The sequence below is a fragment of the Stenella coeruleoalba genome (genome assembly GCF_951394435.1).
Source record: "Stenella coeruleoalba genome assembly, chromosome: 12".
NCBI classification, from domain to species: domain Eukaryota; kingdom Metazoa; phylum Chordata; class Mammalia; order Artiodactyla; family Delphinidae; genus Stenella; species Stenella coeruleoalba.
In genome coordinates this window covers 40,667,513-40,686,167 of record NC_137158.1, presented here as the reverse complement: position 1 = coordinate 40,686,167, position 18,655 = coordinate 40,667,513, and the positions used below count along the sequence as shown (strand labels likewise).

The 18,655-nt window shown below is 40.3% G+C and overlaps 1 protein-coding gene across 4 annotated transcripts in view; it reads right to left on the bottom strand.

Annotated features, from left to right (window-relative positions):
* ARMC2 (armadillo repeat containing 2) overlaps window positions 1–18,655 on the bottom strand; it is a 268,510-nt gene that overhangs the window by 34,412 nt on the left and 215,443 nt on the right. For all 4 annotated transcript variants that reach the window (XM_079939293.1, XM_079939291.1, XM_079939292.1 and 1 more), the window contains 2 exons: window positions 15,986–16,131; window positions 11,941–12,040 (listed from right to left, as the gene is read on the bottom strand). In XM_079939293.1, the coding sequence (XP_079795419.1) occupies window positions 11,941–12,040; window positions 15,986–16,131 (246 nt within the window). The remainder of the gene's footprint in view (window positions 1–11,940; window positions 12,041–15,985; window positions 16,132–18,655) is intronic.

The window sequence follows — 18,655 nt, the reverse complement described above, 5'->3', positions numbered from 1 at the left end:
GAACTCCCCTCAGGCACTGTTAAGAACCCTTTACTATCAATAAAATGTTAGTAGCGTTAACCATGATAAGTTCAACCTTGAAAAATGAATGAAAGCAGAGATGTGGCACGGGGCAAAAGGAGCATGTCTTGAGACAGAGGACCTAGAGCCGTCCCTTTCCGGGGCCTGGGGTCACCTTGTTTGTGTCCGATCACCAGACAGTTCCCTCAAGAAGCTGAAGCCTGTAGGCCTTAAATCTAAACCAAGCACACGAAGTTTCGTTACAATACTCCAGTCTCCCTTCGCATGCAACCAATGGTTACTTCATGTAATTCCCGATGGTGCAGGCTCCTCCCTGGGCTCTGGAAGGAGTGCACTCCTCCACCCTGGCAACACCCAGCGGCAAAGCAGACCATTTTCCAACCAGGACAGAGGCTATTTCTGAGAGCTAGTCTCCCTGAAGGAAAATTCCACTGAATTTCTAAATTGAGGAATATGAGCTTTTCACACAAACTGATACAAGATTTCTGATTAATCACACTCTACACTAGTCCTACCTCTGAAAACTGTAATACTTACTATTACTACTGATAGTAGTAGCAGCAACTAATACGCTGTGTTTATGAGGCACCAGGCACTGCTCCAAGCACCTAGGTACACAAATTAACCAATGCACTAAAAGTGACAATTTGCAGTTCTCTAATTTGAACAAAACGTTCCCAATCTCCACAATCTGGATAGCCACCTCCCTCACGCCCTAGACAGCAGTTATGGCCAATATTTTTGGACGTCCCGGTATTCCCTGGATTGTGCTCTTATTTCCACAAAAGCACATTAAGCAAGTCAGGAAAGACATGATCGGTGCTCTTAAATGACTTCACAAAGAATACGATAAATAACTGCATTCTATTGGTTAAATCATTGCCAGGACTAATCAAGTTACCTCCTAAAATGTCACTGCCGTCTTCTGAAGGATGCTAGACTCTTTTTTTTCTCCTTTCTCCCTCTTCCTAGCTCTGCTGCTTTACCTCCACCTCTGATGTTTGTTTTTCTGGTTGGTCTAACTCAGAAGGCTTCTCTGACCCTGTACCACCTCCACCTGTCCCTGCTGATTTGCTGACCAGATCCCTGGCTGCAGGTTAAAAAAAAAAAAAAAAAAACAGCAGGTTTCCTTAGAGGTCCTCATTCTTCATAATTCAAATGACCTCTACCCCCTGTCACATGTGGTCAAATCTGGGAAGACTGATGCTGCTTTTCTTGTTTGAAAAATCGCCTCGGGCCCCTTCCACTTCTAAAATTCTTGGATTCAAATATCTCTGTGGGTCCTAACGTGGCACAGATTATTGAGCCTGATGTGGGAAGAAGAAACTTTAGGCTTCAGGGCAGGAAGAGTTAACCCTGCCGCAGCACCTCTCTCCCTTCCTTCAGATGGAAAAAGGAGGGGGTGGTTCCTGGCAGCAGTGGTGCCAACTGAAGGATGGCATGCAGAATCAACAAATGGGCTGGCAGATTGCAGCACCAAACTTGCAGCGACTGCTGTGCTTGCTGTTTCTGTCCTCTTTCTCAGGGTTGGCTAAGGCATCTTTTTTTTTTTTTTCTCCCCCCATCCCCTCTCTCAAATATATTCTCTGTGAATCGAGGGAATAGGCCACAAGAGCAGCAGTCTCACAGGAGGCTGGCGGCGGTGGTGTTTCCTTACTCCCATGCCAGTGCTTGTCTGGACTCATCTGGAATCCGGAACAAGGAGGCTGACCAAGAGGGCTTAGCAGGGCCCCCTCAGCTCCCTGCGGGTGGCCTCTGCGCCGTGCAGAGCACTGCCCCTGGATGGTGTACAGAGAGGTGGTTTCTTGTTCCACAGCCCAATCTATCTCAAGTCTACCAAACATCACTTAGTTAAAATCCTGTAAAGATTTAAAAAATCAGGCAAAGGCCAAAATCATCAATCTGTAAAGAAACAATGTGCAGAAAACGATTTCATCGAGGGGCCATTCTCCTTTGAGGTACAGAGGCTCTCCTTTATTCTTAGACAACATCTGAGAACCACCTATAAATCAACACTGCACTTTTTATAGCCTTATTAAACTGAACACAAAGTTGCATATTCATACCACAACTATGTAGTTTTGAAACAGCAAAATGAAGATGAATCAGGAGACAGAATCTTATTTTTCTTTTTTAAGAAGGCAGTCTAGTATAACCAGTTCATATCGACTCTAATTTTGCTTAAAATGGAATCAGCCCAGCAACAGCTCCGGCCAACCAGAGCTCAGACAGGTACACCTACCGGACAAAGCCTGACTCAACTGTGCATCCCAGGTATAGTCTATGGGATGTTCTCCTTGGTTTAGCATAAGCTATGCCCTCATGAGCAAGCATGTTACTCAGTCTGAATGGGCTCCCGATGCCTGTAAATAAAATTAACTGGAACAAAACAAGGAGCAGGACACTGCTGAAAAGAATGGTCTCTGTCAAGTTCCAGCAGCAGCCAACGTGTTGACTGTTACTTTCCATGTGAGAACGACTGGCCTAAAGTCAATGGAGGAGATTCCCCCCTACTCAGAGATGTAGAAACTGAGGCTTCAAGAGGCTCCCTGGCCCCAAAGTCCCACACTGGTGAAGAGAAGAGGCAGGACTTGGACAATCACTTCTGTACTCACAGATGGATTCCAAAACCACCTAAGCGCACCTGCTCACCTTCCCCAGGCTCAGCCCCAGAGGCATCTTCCATTCCTCCCTATCTCACTTCCCTCAGCAGCCAGTCACCAAGTTCCCTCCAACCTGTCGTCTTAAAATCAACCCTGGCTCCCCCGTCTGTAGACTCTTGTCAGAGACCCTCGACGGGCTCCTCCCTCTGCAACCAAGGTTAACTCCACTTCTTGAAGCGCAGCTCTTACGTCATCCCCTTGCTCAAAAACATCCACTGCCTATTAAATGCCAAAGCCAGCATCTAACACGCCATCTGGCCCCATGTGACCACTTCTACATTGCTTCAAGTTATTCCCCACCCACGGCCCACCAATGGGATCGCACTCCTCCCCCACTCCCACACACTTCCTACCGTAGTACCTTAAAATAACCCTTAAAACAGCCCATGTGCATCATGTTGACCATGGGGAAGGAACCCTATCGAGCTGTCACAGAAAGAATCAACGATGTTCAGCAGACTCCATTACTTACTTGGGAGAGGACTACTTCTTCTAAGTCAAGGAAAACATTTGAGAAAGGTTTTCAAGAATGGGTTGAAATTGAAAGAGCTGTAAACAGACTTAAAATCAGAACCCTCTCTTAACCAGAAAATTAAACTAACCAAGATGCCCTGTTTAAATCTGGGTTAAAAAGTTCTCGTGCAGTCTGGATCTGACAGCTCAGTCAGGATTTGCAATTTGCAACATTTATCCAACTTCTCACCCTCAAACAAAACCCCAACATTAATTGAGCTTATAGGGGGCTTGAAGAACAGATAAATGTTACCAATCGGGAAGACAGACTGCAGTGCTGCAGAAATGCTAATTAATCTTAGGCGACTGAAAGTGGGTCAATGGTTTGCTGAAGTGCTGAGCCATACAAAGCGAAAGAATCTGAGATGTTGGAGACGCAAAACCAGAATCTAAGTAGAAAATCATTTGAAAACCAGAAGAGATTATTCCTGATGCTTCCATCCATCTATCCATTCCGTCAACAATCGTTTACTGAGCGCCCACTGTATGCTTCTGAATGCGGCTATCACTCAAAAGCACCAGGACAATGCTAGAATTTCACTGGGCTCAGTTCTTTTCTAAGTCAGCAGACATAAATCAGGCTTTTGGGTTCCGTGCTGAGTAGGGGGAAGAGCCAGTTCCACAAGGGCAAAGCAGCAGGAGCTGGAAAGAATGAACAAGCTAAGGGCTTATTGTGCTGCCCGCCCGGTCAGGGGTACAGACCAAGGCCAAGGCCGAAAGAAGGAGCCAGCTCAGCCAAACGCTCGCGGCACCCACTGGGAATGTGCCTGCAGAGGGGCTGGGAAGAGAGCCACGGGCGCGCTCCTGCCAGGCAGGAGGCGGAGGGCAAGCGGGGAGCCAAGTCACCATATAAAGGCGCCAGGGGAAGGGGTGGAGGCGCCTCCCTCACCAATCCTCTCCGGCCCCAGAGAGGATGGAGGGGAGGCAGAGAGAGGTCGTGCTATCTCTGGCCTGCTCCTTGGCTGTGGCTGCATTGGAGGTGAACAGCTCCAAAAAGGGCAGATGTTTTTGCTTTCAGCCTATACTCTCCAGACATTCCAGGTCTCGTTTTCGACATCACGCTGCCTGAGCGCTCCAAATCAGACACTGTTCATCATGGCTGGAGACAGCTGCTTGCCCAGGAAGAGGTCTAAACGGGATGAGAGAGGCATGCCTTTAAAAGCAGCACAAGCAAGGACATGTCGGGGGATTCCCAGACAGTGCTCTCTGAGGCGCTGATGATTGCCCTGCATTTGGAGGTTCTGTTTAAAAAAAGAAACACAAGAAGTTGACCATATCTAAACGTGGAGAGGGTTAGACAGACAGTTGTTCAATGGACACAAGTGATGGGAATGTAGGTAAAGGTTATTCCTTTTGGACTGTGACCTTTGCAAAATAGTGCCAGTCTTATAAGTCTTGTTTGAGACATTTTACCAGATCTCCTGCCCAGTAGATATTTACAGAAGAAATGGGGGAAAATCCTTTCACGTTTTTCCAAAAAAGCAAACCCAAACGTATTTTGCTGAGCTGCTAAATGCGGCAATGCTGACGTCAGAGGCACCTCCTGAGGCGGGTCTGCTTCGCAAGGCTGCTATGGCCAGCCCCTGCCCATGCCTTCGACACTAGGCCCATCTGTTTGCACATTTGGTTGTACCAAACGCAGTTTATACCATAAAGCATACAATATGTGCTTGTTTCTAAATGAGATTTGCCATTTAATTGAATTTCAGTCAGCGTTCTAAATAGATGCTTTACTTAATGTTAGAGTCTAGCTTACACACTGCACCCAGCTGACTGAAGGGCTGCATTTTTCGGTCTCAGGTTCTATGTGTGTAGGAACTGGGAGTTACTAGTTGGACCACGGATCTTGGACAAATCAACCTCAGAGACAGACATGAGCCAAAGAAGTTTCCCTTGTTCTCCTTGGGGAAGTCCTTCGTTAGAGCTGGGAGGAGTGGATTCCTTTTCTCTGAGACTGTTGATAACTAGAAACCCTTGGCTTATACCACAGCCATCATATTCTGACATGCCCCCGTCACTGACGGGCTGTGTGTGGCGGGGGGTGTTATAAACCAAACCCTGTGTTACTTAAAATGAACAAATCGCCCTCAACTTTATCTGTTGCAAACTTACACGGTTAAGGTATGGCTATCTACTGAAATGTCGCAAAGCAGACATAAAGCTTGGTGGTTGTTTCACTGACAAATGAATCAACAGCAGCTCGTGCTTGTCTAGCTAACGGAGGATAACGAGCCCTCCCTTCTGCAGCCAATTCAAGGGTCCTGGGGGCCCGTGCTCACCTCTCCCCGTAGCCAACTCTGACCAGTGCCTCAAGCCCCATCGGGGCGATGGCCTAGTTATCAAATTGGGTTTGGTCTCAGGATGACTTGTTTGGACACAAATCTGGCAGAGAAAATTCCTGTAAGGGTCTAATGACCCATCTCATTTTCTCTGGCTAAGAAAGTGCTCCTCAGCTATTGTTGCAAACGGCACAAGGCATGTGGTTATCACCACTCACTGGCGAAACCTACACCAACACCTGGCATGTCTTGCTAATTTGGTTCCTACTTTGTGAGGGAGATTCAGTTTCAGCCACATGCCTGTAGAGAAAGACTGACCCTGTGTGGCTGCTTTTTTTTAATCACTTTAAAATCTCTTGAGGTTTTGCAGAAAACCCTCTGCTGTCGATATGGGGGAAAAAATTGTTTTCAGGAGCCATCTTAATAATGTATACCACAGGTTCTCAACCTGTTCTTCATTCGAATCACCTGTGGAGCCTCTTAAAAATAGGTTCTTGAGCCCTGTCCCAGATCTGAATCAAGATCTCCCAGGTGGGGCCTGAGAACCTGTATTTTATTTTTTGTATTAGAGTATAGTTGCTTTACAATATTGTGTTAGTTTCTGCTGTACAGCAAAGTGAATCAGCCACACGTATACATATATCCCCTCTTCCTTGGATTTCCTTCCCATTTAGGTCACCAGAGGGCACTGAGTAGAGTTCCCTGTGAGAACCTATATTTTTAAAGCTCCGCAGGTTTAGGAGACACTGATTCAAATCAAGAAAGAATTAGAAATCTCACCACCTTAATACCTACTAACTGTTCTTATAATATCATGTTTAAACATAATATGAATCCATGTTCCTTGTAAATAATTCCCACAACACAGATGTGTAGAAAATAAAAGTGAAAATGCTCCTCCTACCCTTCATTATCAACTGACTCAACAGAGACAGATTAAGGACTTTCCAAAAAGACCGGTTCTCACATGCTGAAGTCAGACTTTACCCTTGAAAAGAGATGAATATGAATAATGTAAAAAAAAAAAAACTGGAAAACAATTTTTACTTTTGACATTTTCTCAAACAATTTCGTTTCTTTTTTTTTTTTTTTCCTTTAATGGGAAAAAACATCGGATGAGGGAGGAAATATCCTACTTCTCCCATCAGCCATCAGCTCTCGTACTACCTAGTTCCAAGCAGGATTTCCTCTCCGGTGGACTGTGGAAGTGGCTGGGCAGTTTCCTGCCAAGCTCCTCACCTGGTTGATAAAAAACACTTAAAGAGGTGTGTGTAGGTGACAGTTCATTTATTACTAGAGAGGATTTTTCTTTTTCTTTTTGTTTGTTTTAGATTTTTGTTTCTATGTTCTTCGAAAATATACTTAGCCATAACATGATTTATGATTTTTTTTTACATCTCTATTGGAGTATAATTGCTTTACAATGGTGTGTTAGTTTCTGCTTTACAACAAAGTGAATCAGTTATACATATACATATGTTCCCATATCTCTTCCCTCTTGTGTCTCCCTCCCTCCCACCCTCCCTATCCCACCCCTCCAGGTGGTCACAAAGCACCCAGCTGATCTCCCTGTGCTATGCGGCTGCCTCCCACTAGCTATCTATCTTACGCTTGGTAGTGTGTATATATGTCCATGCCACTCTCTCGCCTCGTCACAGCTTGCCCTTCCCCCTCCCCATGATTCATGATTTATGTTATGGCTAAGGCCCAGAAAAATGAAATCTCCCAATTGCCAATGTAGTCTTCAGACTTTAAGACAAAGGCAACACTAACCTCTCAGAACAAAGTCTATAGACTCTTTCTGATTATTAATCCCTGGGTGATATCTGTGTACATTAAGAGACTATAAAGCCTCCAAAGTACATATGTGTCCACAATCCAAGTTAGCCTAAGAGAAACATTTCCTAGAGCTGAAACAAAAATAGTTCCAGGAAGTAAGGACTCTATTTTAAAAGTTGCTGGAGGACTGGTGTATGATTCAAAGATCAGTTCAAAGCCTCAGCGTCCAAGTAAACCTCAGATGGAGCAAAGTTTGAGCCACCAAAGATTAATACACTCATATCAGAATGTTGTGTGCGGTTTCTGAAAATCACTTTTATCACTAGGCAAAGAGGAAAAACAAATCTTATCCAACTGGTCACCTGGGCCAAGGGGAACAGGAACCTAAGATGTTGTGCTGGTCCAAAGTAATTTAAGATCCATCATTTCTGTTTTGCCATTGTGTATGGCAGCCCACCAATGTGAAAAATGTGGGGAAAATTATGATTTCCTCCTCCAAAGTAGGAAGAAGAAAGTAAACATTTAAGGAAGAAGTACTAGATGACTAGAAAAAAATACTGTATAATACTTTACAGATTCCAAAGCATCTCACATACTCAAAATTCATTCTTTCAGCACTTTTATCATGAGTCTGTTATGCCAAGAATCATCTCAGGTTTATAAAGACAAAGACTGTGTCCTTAGGAAATCCCAACAGTGGGTGAGGTAGCTACGCAAATGATAACCATTTGGAGAATCACAGAAGACATATTTACAAAGACCTATGAGAGCTTCTGGTTAGTGATTTTAGGAAATAGTTGGGACACATAACTACTTCCTTGTAGCCTGAACAATTTCCCTGCTCTTCTAAAATATTTTGGTTTTGAGGAAAATATGAATTATACATATTTTTTCTTACTAGAAAAAAATCAAAGATGGTTCAAAACTGTAATATTTCATTCTTCTACATAAGTAAAAGACAATATAGAGTCAAAGTATAATTTTTAAAAAGTTAACATGGCTCTCAAAGAAATATAAAATTAACACAATTAAAAAAATTATCTCCTTTAATGAGGGAAGCCAATACAATGGTAAAGTGGGCTCCACGAACAATCAAAGAACAGGGGGGTTTACAGGTATTAAAAAGAATGTTAGAATTAAGATTACTAGGTTAGATACACACCTGGCTAATAGCCTAAAGGTAACAAAACATAACTTTGAGGTTATCTTGTCTACCAGAGAGAAATCTACAAATTAATGTGTAACTTTATAGTGTCTGGGTTCTAATCAAATAGTAAACAGCAAGTTTAAACAAAGATATATTCTCCTTGAGAATTAAGCCCTGCCCATTAATGCCCTAGCATGACTTTGTCAGGACATCTAGGCTCCTACCCCACACCCTAGTTCTAAGTTTTTGTTAGTTTTTCTTAATAACAGTGAAATGGTTGAGGTCAGGGACATACTGCTTGGGTCCTTAGCTCTGGCTATACTAACTGGGTGTGCTAGCTACATTAAAGTCTTCAAAATGATGCATGCAGTATGTAAACTTTGGGGATTGGCTTTTTTTCACTCAGCATAATTGGAGATTCGTCCAAGTTGTAGTGTGTATAAATAGTTCACTCTTTTTTTATTGCTGAATAGTATTCCATGGTATGGTTATTCCACAGTTTGTTTAGCCATTTATCCAGTGAAGGACATCTGGTTGTTTCTAGTTTTTGACTATTACATATAAAGCTGCTACAAACATTTTAAAAATAAAAATAAAATGAAGCACTGATGAGGGAAAAATCGGCTGGTCTTAGAAGGCTTCACAGAGAAGGGAACTTGAGTGCTACATCTTGAAACATGAATTGTCTTTTGAAGATGAGAAGGGACAAGAGAAACTTCATCAGAGAGTCCCTCAAGCCTTTCTCGCTAAGAACCTATTCATGTTCAATTTTTAGACTATTTAGGTGTTACTTTTAACAAGTTTGGTTATGAGGTTCCCCTGCTAATTGCAAATAAATGCAAAAGACAGTTAATGATTACCAAAGGCAAAGTTAACAACCACGGAAAGGGAGAGAGAAATCTACAAGAAGAACAGACATTAAAGAACCTTATCAATAGACTCATGCTCCCAATGTAGGACAAATAACCTCTAGAGTAACAATACCTGTAATATTGACCTTTGGCATCAAGAAGAGGTTAAATTATTTTTAATATCCTCTAAGAAGGCAAGGAAATATGCAATATATTTGAATATGATTTTACCACAATGATTAAAATAATTTTGGTGATTAAGGGGATAAATTACATATTTCCTTGATGGTTCTGAAAACAACATATTAATGTACTTAGTTTGCAAGGTGCTCTTTATTCTTCTTCGGACCAAAATAACTTTAACAGGAACACAAAATTAAAACATAAATCAATAGAGAAGAATATGGCCTTTAAACACCAATTTTGCTTTACAGACAACTATTGGTCCAAAGTGAAAAGTAGTTCAGTAAGAAGTGCGTTAAAATTTTATGCCAATTAAACTTTAAGACATTTAGTCCCTTGAGCCAGAAAAAGCATATCCTTAACCATACTGACATCTCAAGTATCTAATATTAGTGGGATACCAGGACTTTTCACTGTTCATTAAATATGACCATAATCTAAGCTACAATCAGAGAAACAGTTATGTGCTCATAATGCCGTAAGACAACAGGGCTATTTGTCAGTACTGAACTGATGGGTTTTCTTCCTTTTCAAACAGATTACAGGTTACGACATAATTTGAAATCAAACTGTAAAACAGAAGTGTTTTCTTTCATCCACATTTGAAAACATCTTCTCTGGTTATGTCTAATCTAAGTCATCCATGATCAAAACACCAAAGCAAAAGAGAAACGATGATAAAATAATATTACAATTAAAACCCACAAAGGACTCCCATAAAACAAAACTACAAAATAAAATCCATAACTAAATCCCTTTTTAGATATAATATTGAAAATTTCTTTTAATGTTACAGCAAACTATCTTTTCTACCCTTTTAATTTTTTCCTTAAAAAAGAAAATGAGGACTAGGAGTGCCTAAGCTCCTATGGGGTTAATTCACTTGTCTAAAGATTAGAGTTCTGGTAATATATTGTACCAAAATCTAAATCAATAAATGCTTAATGGACACTTAAATTAACACTGTGACTACTTTAAGGTACATTAATCAAATTCATTCTCCACCTGACACAGCAAATTCTTATACCAGGAAATCTTTCAAGGTATGTAATTTAAAGAAAATACAAAATACATAGGGGAAAGCATTTGTAATCCAAATACTCAGAATCAGGAACTCAAGTGCCTATTTGTGAATGGGTTTTTTAAAGTTAAATAGAAACATTAACACTTTAAGCAAAGTTTTATCACCTTTAAAATGTAGTAATGGTGTAATATGAGCACAGAAATTTCTCTACCATCTATATAACCAAAAAGACACTAGTAGCCATTTAATAAATAGCTGATAACAGTGTAAAATATGACAAATTTAGTCATTCTCAGCAGAAGTACTTGGCTGGGTAAGAATAAGTTCAACGCTGTTTGTGGCAAACAGGGATTATATTTTGAGGTGGTTTTGATATGGTTAATATAAATAAACACAAAGCTTTATATTAAAATGGTCTTATATATACATAAATTATTTGGTTTTAAACTGGTGATACCTACTATGTGATTTTGAAAATTTACTGTATTTCAAATGAATATATATTGTCTTCATGTATAAACCGTCTCCGCTAAGGAGTTGATGTCACTTTAAGCATTTTATTTATATACTGCATTTAACGAATATTCAAAAACTTCTAATGAAACTTAACATTTGCACTATTATAATTTTATTAAGGGGAAGTCATTTGTGAGTTCTTCCTTTTTTTTTCTTTTTAAACAGCTATACACATTTTTGTCCGATCCATTAAAACCAAATTATTTCCTTTAAATACTTACCTAGAAATGTCATCTTCTAAATACAGCAGTGTCAAGGAATTAGAGAATTTCAGGGCCAGAAGAATCTTTAGACTATATCCAGCGTAGGAGATCCCAAACTTTAGTCTGCATCAGGAGTCCCTGCAGTTCTTGTTAAAGTGCAGATGGCTAGGCCCATGTGCACCCAGCTGGCTCAGCAGGCCTGGGGTGGGGCCTGGAAATAACCCGGTTAACCCCACCCCACCCAAAGATGCCTCTCATGTACGGGTCCACAGATCACTGGGAGGAGCAACACTGGGGGGGGTCCACCCACCCTGCACCCCAAATCGTGAATCCTCCTACTGCATCCACATCCTACTGAGGCCATTTCTCCCTCAAACTACTCCCTCCCCACCTCCTCCATGGAACTCTGCCTCCTGGGGAAGCTCGTTACACATCGGATGGAAGCTTCTAATAGAAACCTATACATTCAAAACATAAAGTTATTCAACATGGGATTACACAGGGACTTGACTGGCAGTCCAGTGGTAAAGAATCTGCCTTCCAATGCAGGGGACGCAGGTTTGATCCCTGGTCAGGGAACTAAGATCCCACATGCTGTGGGGCAACTAAGCCCACCGGCTGCAACTACTGAGCCTACGTGCTGCAGCTAAGACCCAACACAGTCAAATAAATAAATATTTAAAAAAACAAAAAAAACATGGGCTTACACAAATACACCAATGCAAAGACACACTGAAGAATTAAATGTATGAAAAACTGACCTGCTTCTTCTGGTATTTGTTTATCAGATTCAAAAACAAGGCATAACATCTGGAGTAGTTGGCCAAGGCTACACAGCAGTCATGATAAGTAGTAACTTTGCTGCAGAAATGTCAAATGGAAAAAATAAAAATAAACTTTGTTTTTCAATAAAGTTCAACTATACCTAGGGTCACTTTAAATGCAGACCTTCAAAGCACTGTTCTGTGCATGAAAAGCAGTCTGGAAATACTGTACACACTGGTCCAGAGAAGCCTCAAGGAGGCGCGCTGTCTGCTCTAGACTCTGGGGGCACAGAGTGGGAGGAGGGAAGACTTTTTTTCAAGTTCTTTGAAAAAGAGAAACCTGAAGCCTCTAACACAGGTACAAGGTATGAATTTACACTGCCCATGTGGTTCAGAAAACACAAGCGAAGAAATTTACACAAAATCTGGCTGGATATCAACCAATCTCCTGGGACTCCAGTAGAAGTAAATGTTAAAATGCTCAAATATACTAGGCTGTTAGTGGTATATTAATATCAGGCAAGATAGACCTTAAGGCAAAAAGCCTTGAAAATAGCTTCAAATTTTCAAAAGTAAGCAAGAAAACAATGAAACTCACAAGGTGGAGTTGACAAACCTACCTCAAATTGGGAGATGTCCATAAATTTCTCATTAAGTGATAGATTAATAGGTAAAACATCACTAATATTTTAAAAACTTGATTATGTGCCAGGCCATTAACAAGTCTCAGTAAATTTTCAGAGAACCAGTGTCTCAGATCACATTCTCTGGTCAAAGTACAATTAAATTAGAAATCAATGAAAAACACATTGTTTAAAAAACTTACTTTTGGAAATTTAAAAACACATAGCTTGTGGGTCAAATCAATAAGAAAATAGAAAAACACATATCTGAATAATAACAAAAACACTACAAATCAAAATTTGTGAGATGCAGCTACAGCAGTATTTAGAGGAAAATTTATAACCTTAAGAAAGCTGAAAGGAAAGGAATTTCTAATCAAAACAGAAGAAAATATAATGTATCCCCAAAGAATAGAAGATAGGGATTATTAAGGATAAGAACAGAAGGAATAAAATACAAAATAAACATACAACAGAGTGGTTCAATAATCTGTTGATTCTTCACAAAAACTAATAAATTGTCAAACCTTTGGCAAGACTGATCAAGAGAAAAAGAGAAACATCACAAATCATCAAAATAAGGAATAAAAATCAATATCAAAATGAAGAGGCGGTGTAACATAGCTTTTAAATGTATGAATTCTAGAGCCATACTACCTGGTTTAAATCATGGCTGTGTGACCCTGGGAAAACTACCAAACCTCTCTATGCCTCAGTCTCCTCATATGTACAATGAAGATAATAATAATAGTACCCACCTTTTAAAGCTGTTATAAGGAATAAATGAATTAGTATTTGGAAAGTGCTTAGAACATTGCCTGGCACATAGTAGGCACTGTATAAGTATTTCTTAAATAAATAATATAAACAAAAGGGGCATAATTAGAGATAGAATAGAGATTAAAAGGATAATAGAATATTTGGGATGACTTTATACAGTTTGAAAACTTAAATGGACAAATTCCTATAAAAATATAACTTTTAGAAACTGAATCAAGTAGAAATAGGAATATGACTAGACATATCACTATTAAAGAAAGTGAATCAGTTGTCAATGACATTCACACATGCATGCATGCACACACACATATACACACACCAGGATAAAACAGCTTTCAAGCAAGTTCTACAAACTTTTCAAGAAACAGGTAAGTTTAATTTTCAGAAATTCTTCTAGAAGAGAGAAAATGTTGGAATATATCCCAGCTCATTTTATGAGGCTGGTATAAACTTGACACTAAAACCAGACACGGACAATATGAGAAAGGAAACATACAGGTCAATGTAACTCATAACCATAGATGAAAAATACTAAACAGAATATTAGTTAAGCAAATCTAGCAATATATAATGGCTTAACATGAGAAAATCTGTTAAGAAAATCCACATAATCAAAATACATTCTAGGCAAGTATTCAAGGAAACTTAAAATCCATTAATGAGAGAAAATTATTCCTTAACTGTCCAAGGGTATCTACAGAAACCTACAACAAACATTAATTTCAACTGGCAAAACCACAAAAATATTTCCTTTCAACTCAGGAGAAAGTCAGCTGGTTCAACACTCTCACAACTTTGTATTGGACATCCTAAGCCACACACCCAAGAAAAAGGTAGGGACAGGGGCCAAGAGTTGTAATCATCGGAAAAAAACCCAAAAGTAGACTTATTTGCATATAATTTGCATAGAAAATCGAAGAGAGTCTATACACTAACTCTTAGACCTAATGTTAATCAAGATGTCCTGGGGCTTCCCTGGTGGCGCAGTGGTTGAGAGTCCGCCTGCCGATGCAGGGGACACGGGTTCGTGCCCCGGTCCGGGAAGATCCCACATGCCGCGGAGCGGCTGGGCCCGTGAGCCATGGCCGCTGAGCCTGCGCGTCCGGAGCCTGTGCTCCACAACGGGAGAGGCCACAACAGTGAGAGGCCCACGTACCAAAAAGATGTCCTGGATACAAGATTAATAAGCAAACATCAATACTATCCATATACACTAGCAACACTCATTAGAATTGTTTTTTTTGAAGACTGCATTCATAATTGCACCGTGAAGAAATGTATCTAACAAAAGATGTACAGAATCTTTTTGGAGAAAGTTATACAATTTTATTAAAAGAAGAAGACATCACAAATGTTTGTGGATGGAAGACTTGATATCATAAAGATGCTAATCAATTATCCCCACGTCTGTCCCAGATACTCTACACAGTCAATGTAGTTTCATGAAAAAAAAATCCAAAGTTCCTGTCATGGACTTTAGCCTATTCTCCAATTCATGAGGAAGAGAAAATAAGAATTTGGATCTTAAAGGAGAAAAGAAGTGAGGGATTCATATTATCCTACAGTAAGACTTAAATCCAGAATAGTAAAAACAGCATGGAACTGGTCTGAAGACGGACCAAACAGAATGTCCACAAACAGGCCTGCAAGTATATGGAACCTCGTGTTCTACTGACTAGGCATTCAAACACAGTGAAAAAAGAATGGTGTATTCAATAACATGTGCTGGGAAAACTGTCCACGTGGGGAAAAAAAAATTAAATTGGATCTCTACATGCCACCATATACAAAAATAAACTTTTTATGATTTTATAGTGCTTCAAAATGGGACTAAGTACCCAGAATGAAGTACCCAGACAGGAAAGCACAGTGCTAAAAGATCAAAGCTGGACTCACATCCTCATATTGGGGTCAATTACCAATTCAGTCTTCAGGAAATTTTGTATTTCATTAAACAACTACAGTATTATAGTTCAAGAAAGGCCCAGGTCTCTTGAGAAGGATCATTATGTAAAAACAATGGCAAAGAGCAGTGAGGGAAGAAATATAAATGCATAATTTAAAGACAGTTCCGAAATTTAGCCACATCTTGCTTTGAGGCAGCCTGGATTCAGGTGATCATTGCTTCTGGAGAAAAGTAAGTATAAACATGACTAGCGAATGTGTGAGCCAAAGTTCAGCCAAACAGCTGAAATAAAATGACCTTCAATTACAAATTAAGTCAGATCAGTCTTTCTAAGCAATGGCCTCCTTTTTCAGTTAAAATCCGTAAGCATTGCTTCCAAGCGCACCAGAAGGTTTGCCATGTTTTGTGATATAGCTCTTTATCTCCAATAAGCTGAGAGGAAGTTTTGTTTGTTTGTTTGTTTTGTAAAAATACTAGGACAACTCACAACTTTAGTTACAGTAACTTAAAATCAATGAGTTTAGAATCACAACAGAAATACATAAGAAATGAAGTCATTAGTTTAAATCATTTTTTTAAAAACTCAGGCCACTAGGTTTACCTTTTCTTTGAGGTGACATAAAAAGTAAAAACAGGATTCCTTGCCAGTCACACACACAAATATTAAAAACAACCCCCTAAATCTAAACATTAGCATTTTTGTAAGGCTACTTTGTTTTCCTAGTCTACCTACCTGAATATTCTGGCAACATTGGTGCAGACCTCCTTGTCACCTATGTACTGTCCCATCACCGTGCAGAGCTGGGGAAGGGCACTGATGCTTAGCAACTTACTTCTTGCTAGTGGTGAGTCAACCAAGTTTCTCAGCGTAGCAGTCATCTATGAAAAAAAAACATTAGTGTCATTTTTTAAAATTAGAAAATACAGCAACACTAATCGGCACAGCATAATTCATACCATACGTTTCGCTACATAAGTAGCTAAACCGAGGCCCTGTTATGCATCTCCCATCCGAGAACATGGGCCTTATATGCACAAGTAGCACAAAATGAAGACCAAGAAATGAATACAAAGAAAGCCTACTTTGGTTCAAAAGTAATGAATGAAATATTCGTGTTAAGAAGCAATTAGTATACCAAAACCCCAGGGTTAAGCAAATCGTCATCTGGGTTTAGTAGAAGTCATAAGATCATCCACTGACCCTGTGACATGCCACAAGAGTTCCACAGGACAGAAATTCCTTGTTCCATATTCTTATAAATACCATCAAATAACAATGCTGTAGCCAAAGAATATTTACGACTGTTAGTCTCATTCTCTTCCAAGTGGCAAGAATTGATGTCTTGCAAATTTGTCTTATTTTGTAAAAAATGTTCAGAAAAGCTATGTACTTTAACCCTTGTCTGAAAGTGGAGAACAATTTAATAAATCCATAAAATGAAAGTTGCTGTTATCTAATCATTTTAAATATGCAGGGTGATCTTTCCTCGTGAGATAGTACAGGCAGGCTACTGGTTAAGAGAGTCAGCTTGGAAGTTGGATGGCCTGGTCAAATCCCAGCCCTACCACTCACCAGTTTAGGTTAGTTAACCTCCCAGAGCACATTTTTCTCAACAGTAAAGCGGGGATGGTGATAATTGCCCTGGAGTTATTAGGATTCAATGAGATGAGATGCATGAGTGGCATTGCCACTGCTGATTAACTAACAGGAGCTCAAAAGTCATGGGTCCCATCCCCGCCTTTGTTGTGGGTCTTCACACCCAAAATGCAGAAGAAGGGAGATCGCTGGCCGTGGAGTGAAAGGATGGAGATTCAAGTCCGAAATCTCTTCCTAAATAAGTGACTGAGGCGCTCACTCGTTCCTCAGCTCCCTCAGTTCCTCATCTGTGAAAAGGGGGTTACAACCCCTGCTCACCAGCCAGGGTTGTGTGTATCAGGTGGAAAAAATGTAACACTGTTTTTGTACACTGTAGAGCATTATGTAAATATAAAGCCATAATTAATAAACTTTGAAAACAATTATTAAGATGACATGTACCTTTGATTAGTTTTCCTTTGTAACAACCGCAACAAAAAGATTTTGTTAAAATATAACCCACTACCTTTTAAAGCAGAGAGAATAAAATTAATGTTTCAAATAAATGTGTGCAAGTCTTTTGTAGTCAATTCACTTATGTAGCAATTTAGTAAATTCTTCCCTGAAAGGTTCAGTATCCAAAACACTGGAGGGGAAACAAACTATTCTAGCATTCCACTTTACCAGGGATCTACAACGCAGTCTCTTAAGCTAAGGAAAGCTAACAAGCCATTCTAGGCATTTCAAGCCATCACTGCCATAAAATGGAAAATTCTCATCATCGGATCCTGGCTCTACCTGTTCTCCTTCTTCAGAGACAGCCCAGGCACTGGACCACTGCTGGTTTATGTCAATCCAAAGGGAAACTCAGAGGCTTCCCCACTCCGACACCAAACAGCACAGATGCCCAAGTGAATCCTGGCCTGAACCAGACAGACAGAGACCGTGGCAGATCATGGAACATTCATTCCACCCACGGTGCACACAAACGCCTCCCCTTCCCTGGCCCCCAAGGCTTCACAGATTGGGCACCTCAATCTGTTGTCATCTTCTGGCTCCCTAACTCAACCTCTGGCAGGGGGCGCTGTCAGCAGGAGGGACCAGACTTTTCTTAGGAGATTTTCTTGTTTCAACCTCAGTTTTGGTGGGTTGTTTTTTCTCCCTTTCAACCCCTTTTCTCACCTCATTAGAAAAAGTTAAGACAGCTCATGGTTCTCTTGCCCCGAATACATAACTTTTATAAATGGCCCCAATCAAGAGTGGAAGCACACATTTATATGTGACACATCACCTGATTTTAAATCTCTATCTATTTACTGCCTGTATCAAACACATTGTATGGAGCACAGGGAGTTGAGTGAGTTGAATGTTTCCAAATTTGTCAGTTGTGATGCTAGCAGAATAATATACATGAAACATATACCATGCACTTGAAAAATGCATAGTGATGCCTCAATATATGACACTAGCATCAACACAGTGTCTCAAGTTGCAAAACTTCAGACACATTCCAGAATCTTGCCTTTCTGTCACCCTAAGCCCTACTGGCTTTTTGTCTATTGCTCCTAGAATATGACTCCATTTCCTGACCTTGGTGTACAGGGCCTGGTATGGTCTGACTCTTGCCAACCCCTCAAACTTCATCTCATACCACACACCCCCCCACAAACTACTTCATGTTAGGTTATTTAATATTATGTTTTATTGTCTATTTCTCTATACTAGAAGCTTCAGTGAGGGGATACACTTTGTCTTGTCACCATTGTGCCCCCCAGGCCCAAATCTAGTGCCTGGCACACAGTGGGTCCTCAATAAACATTTGTTGAT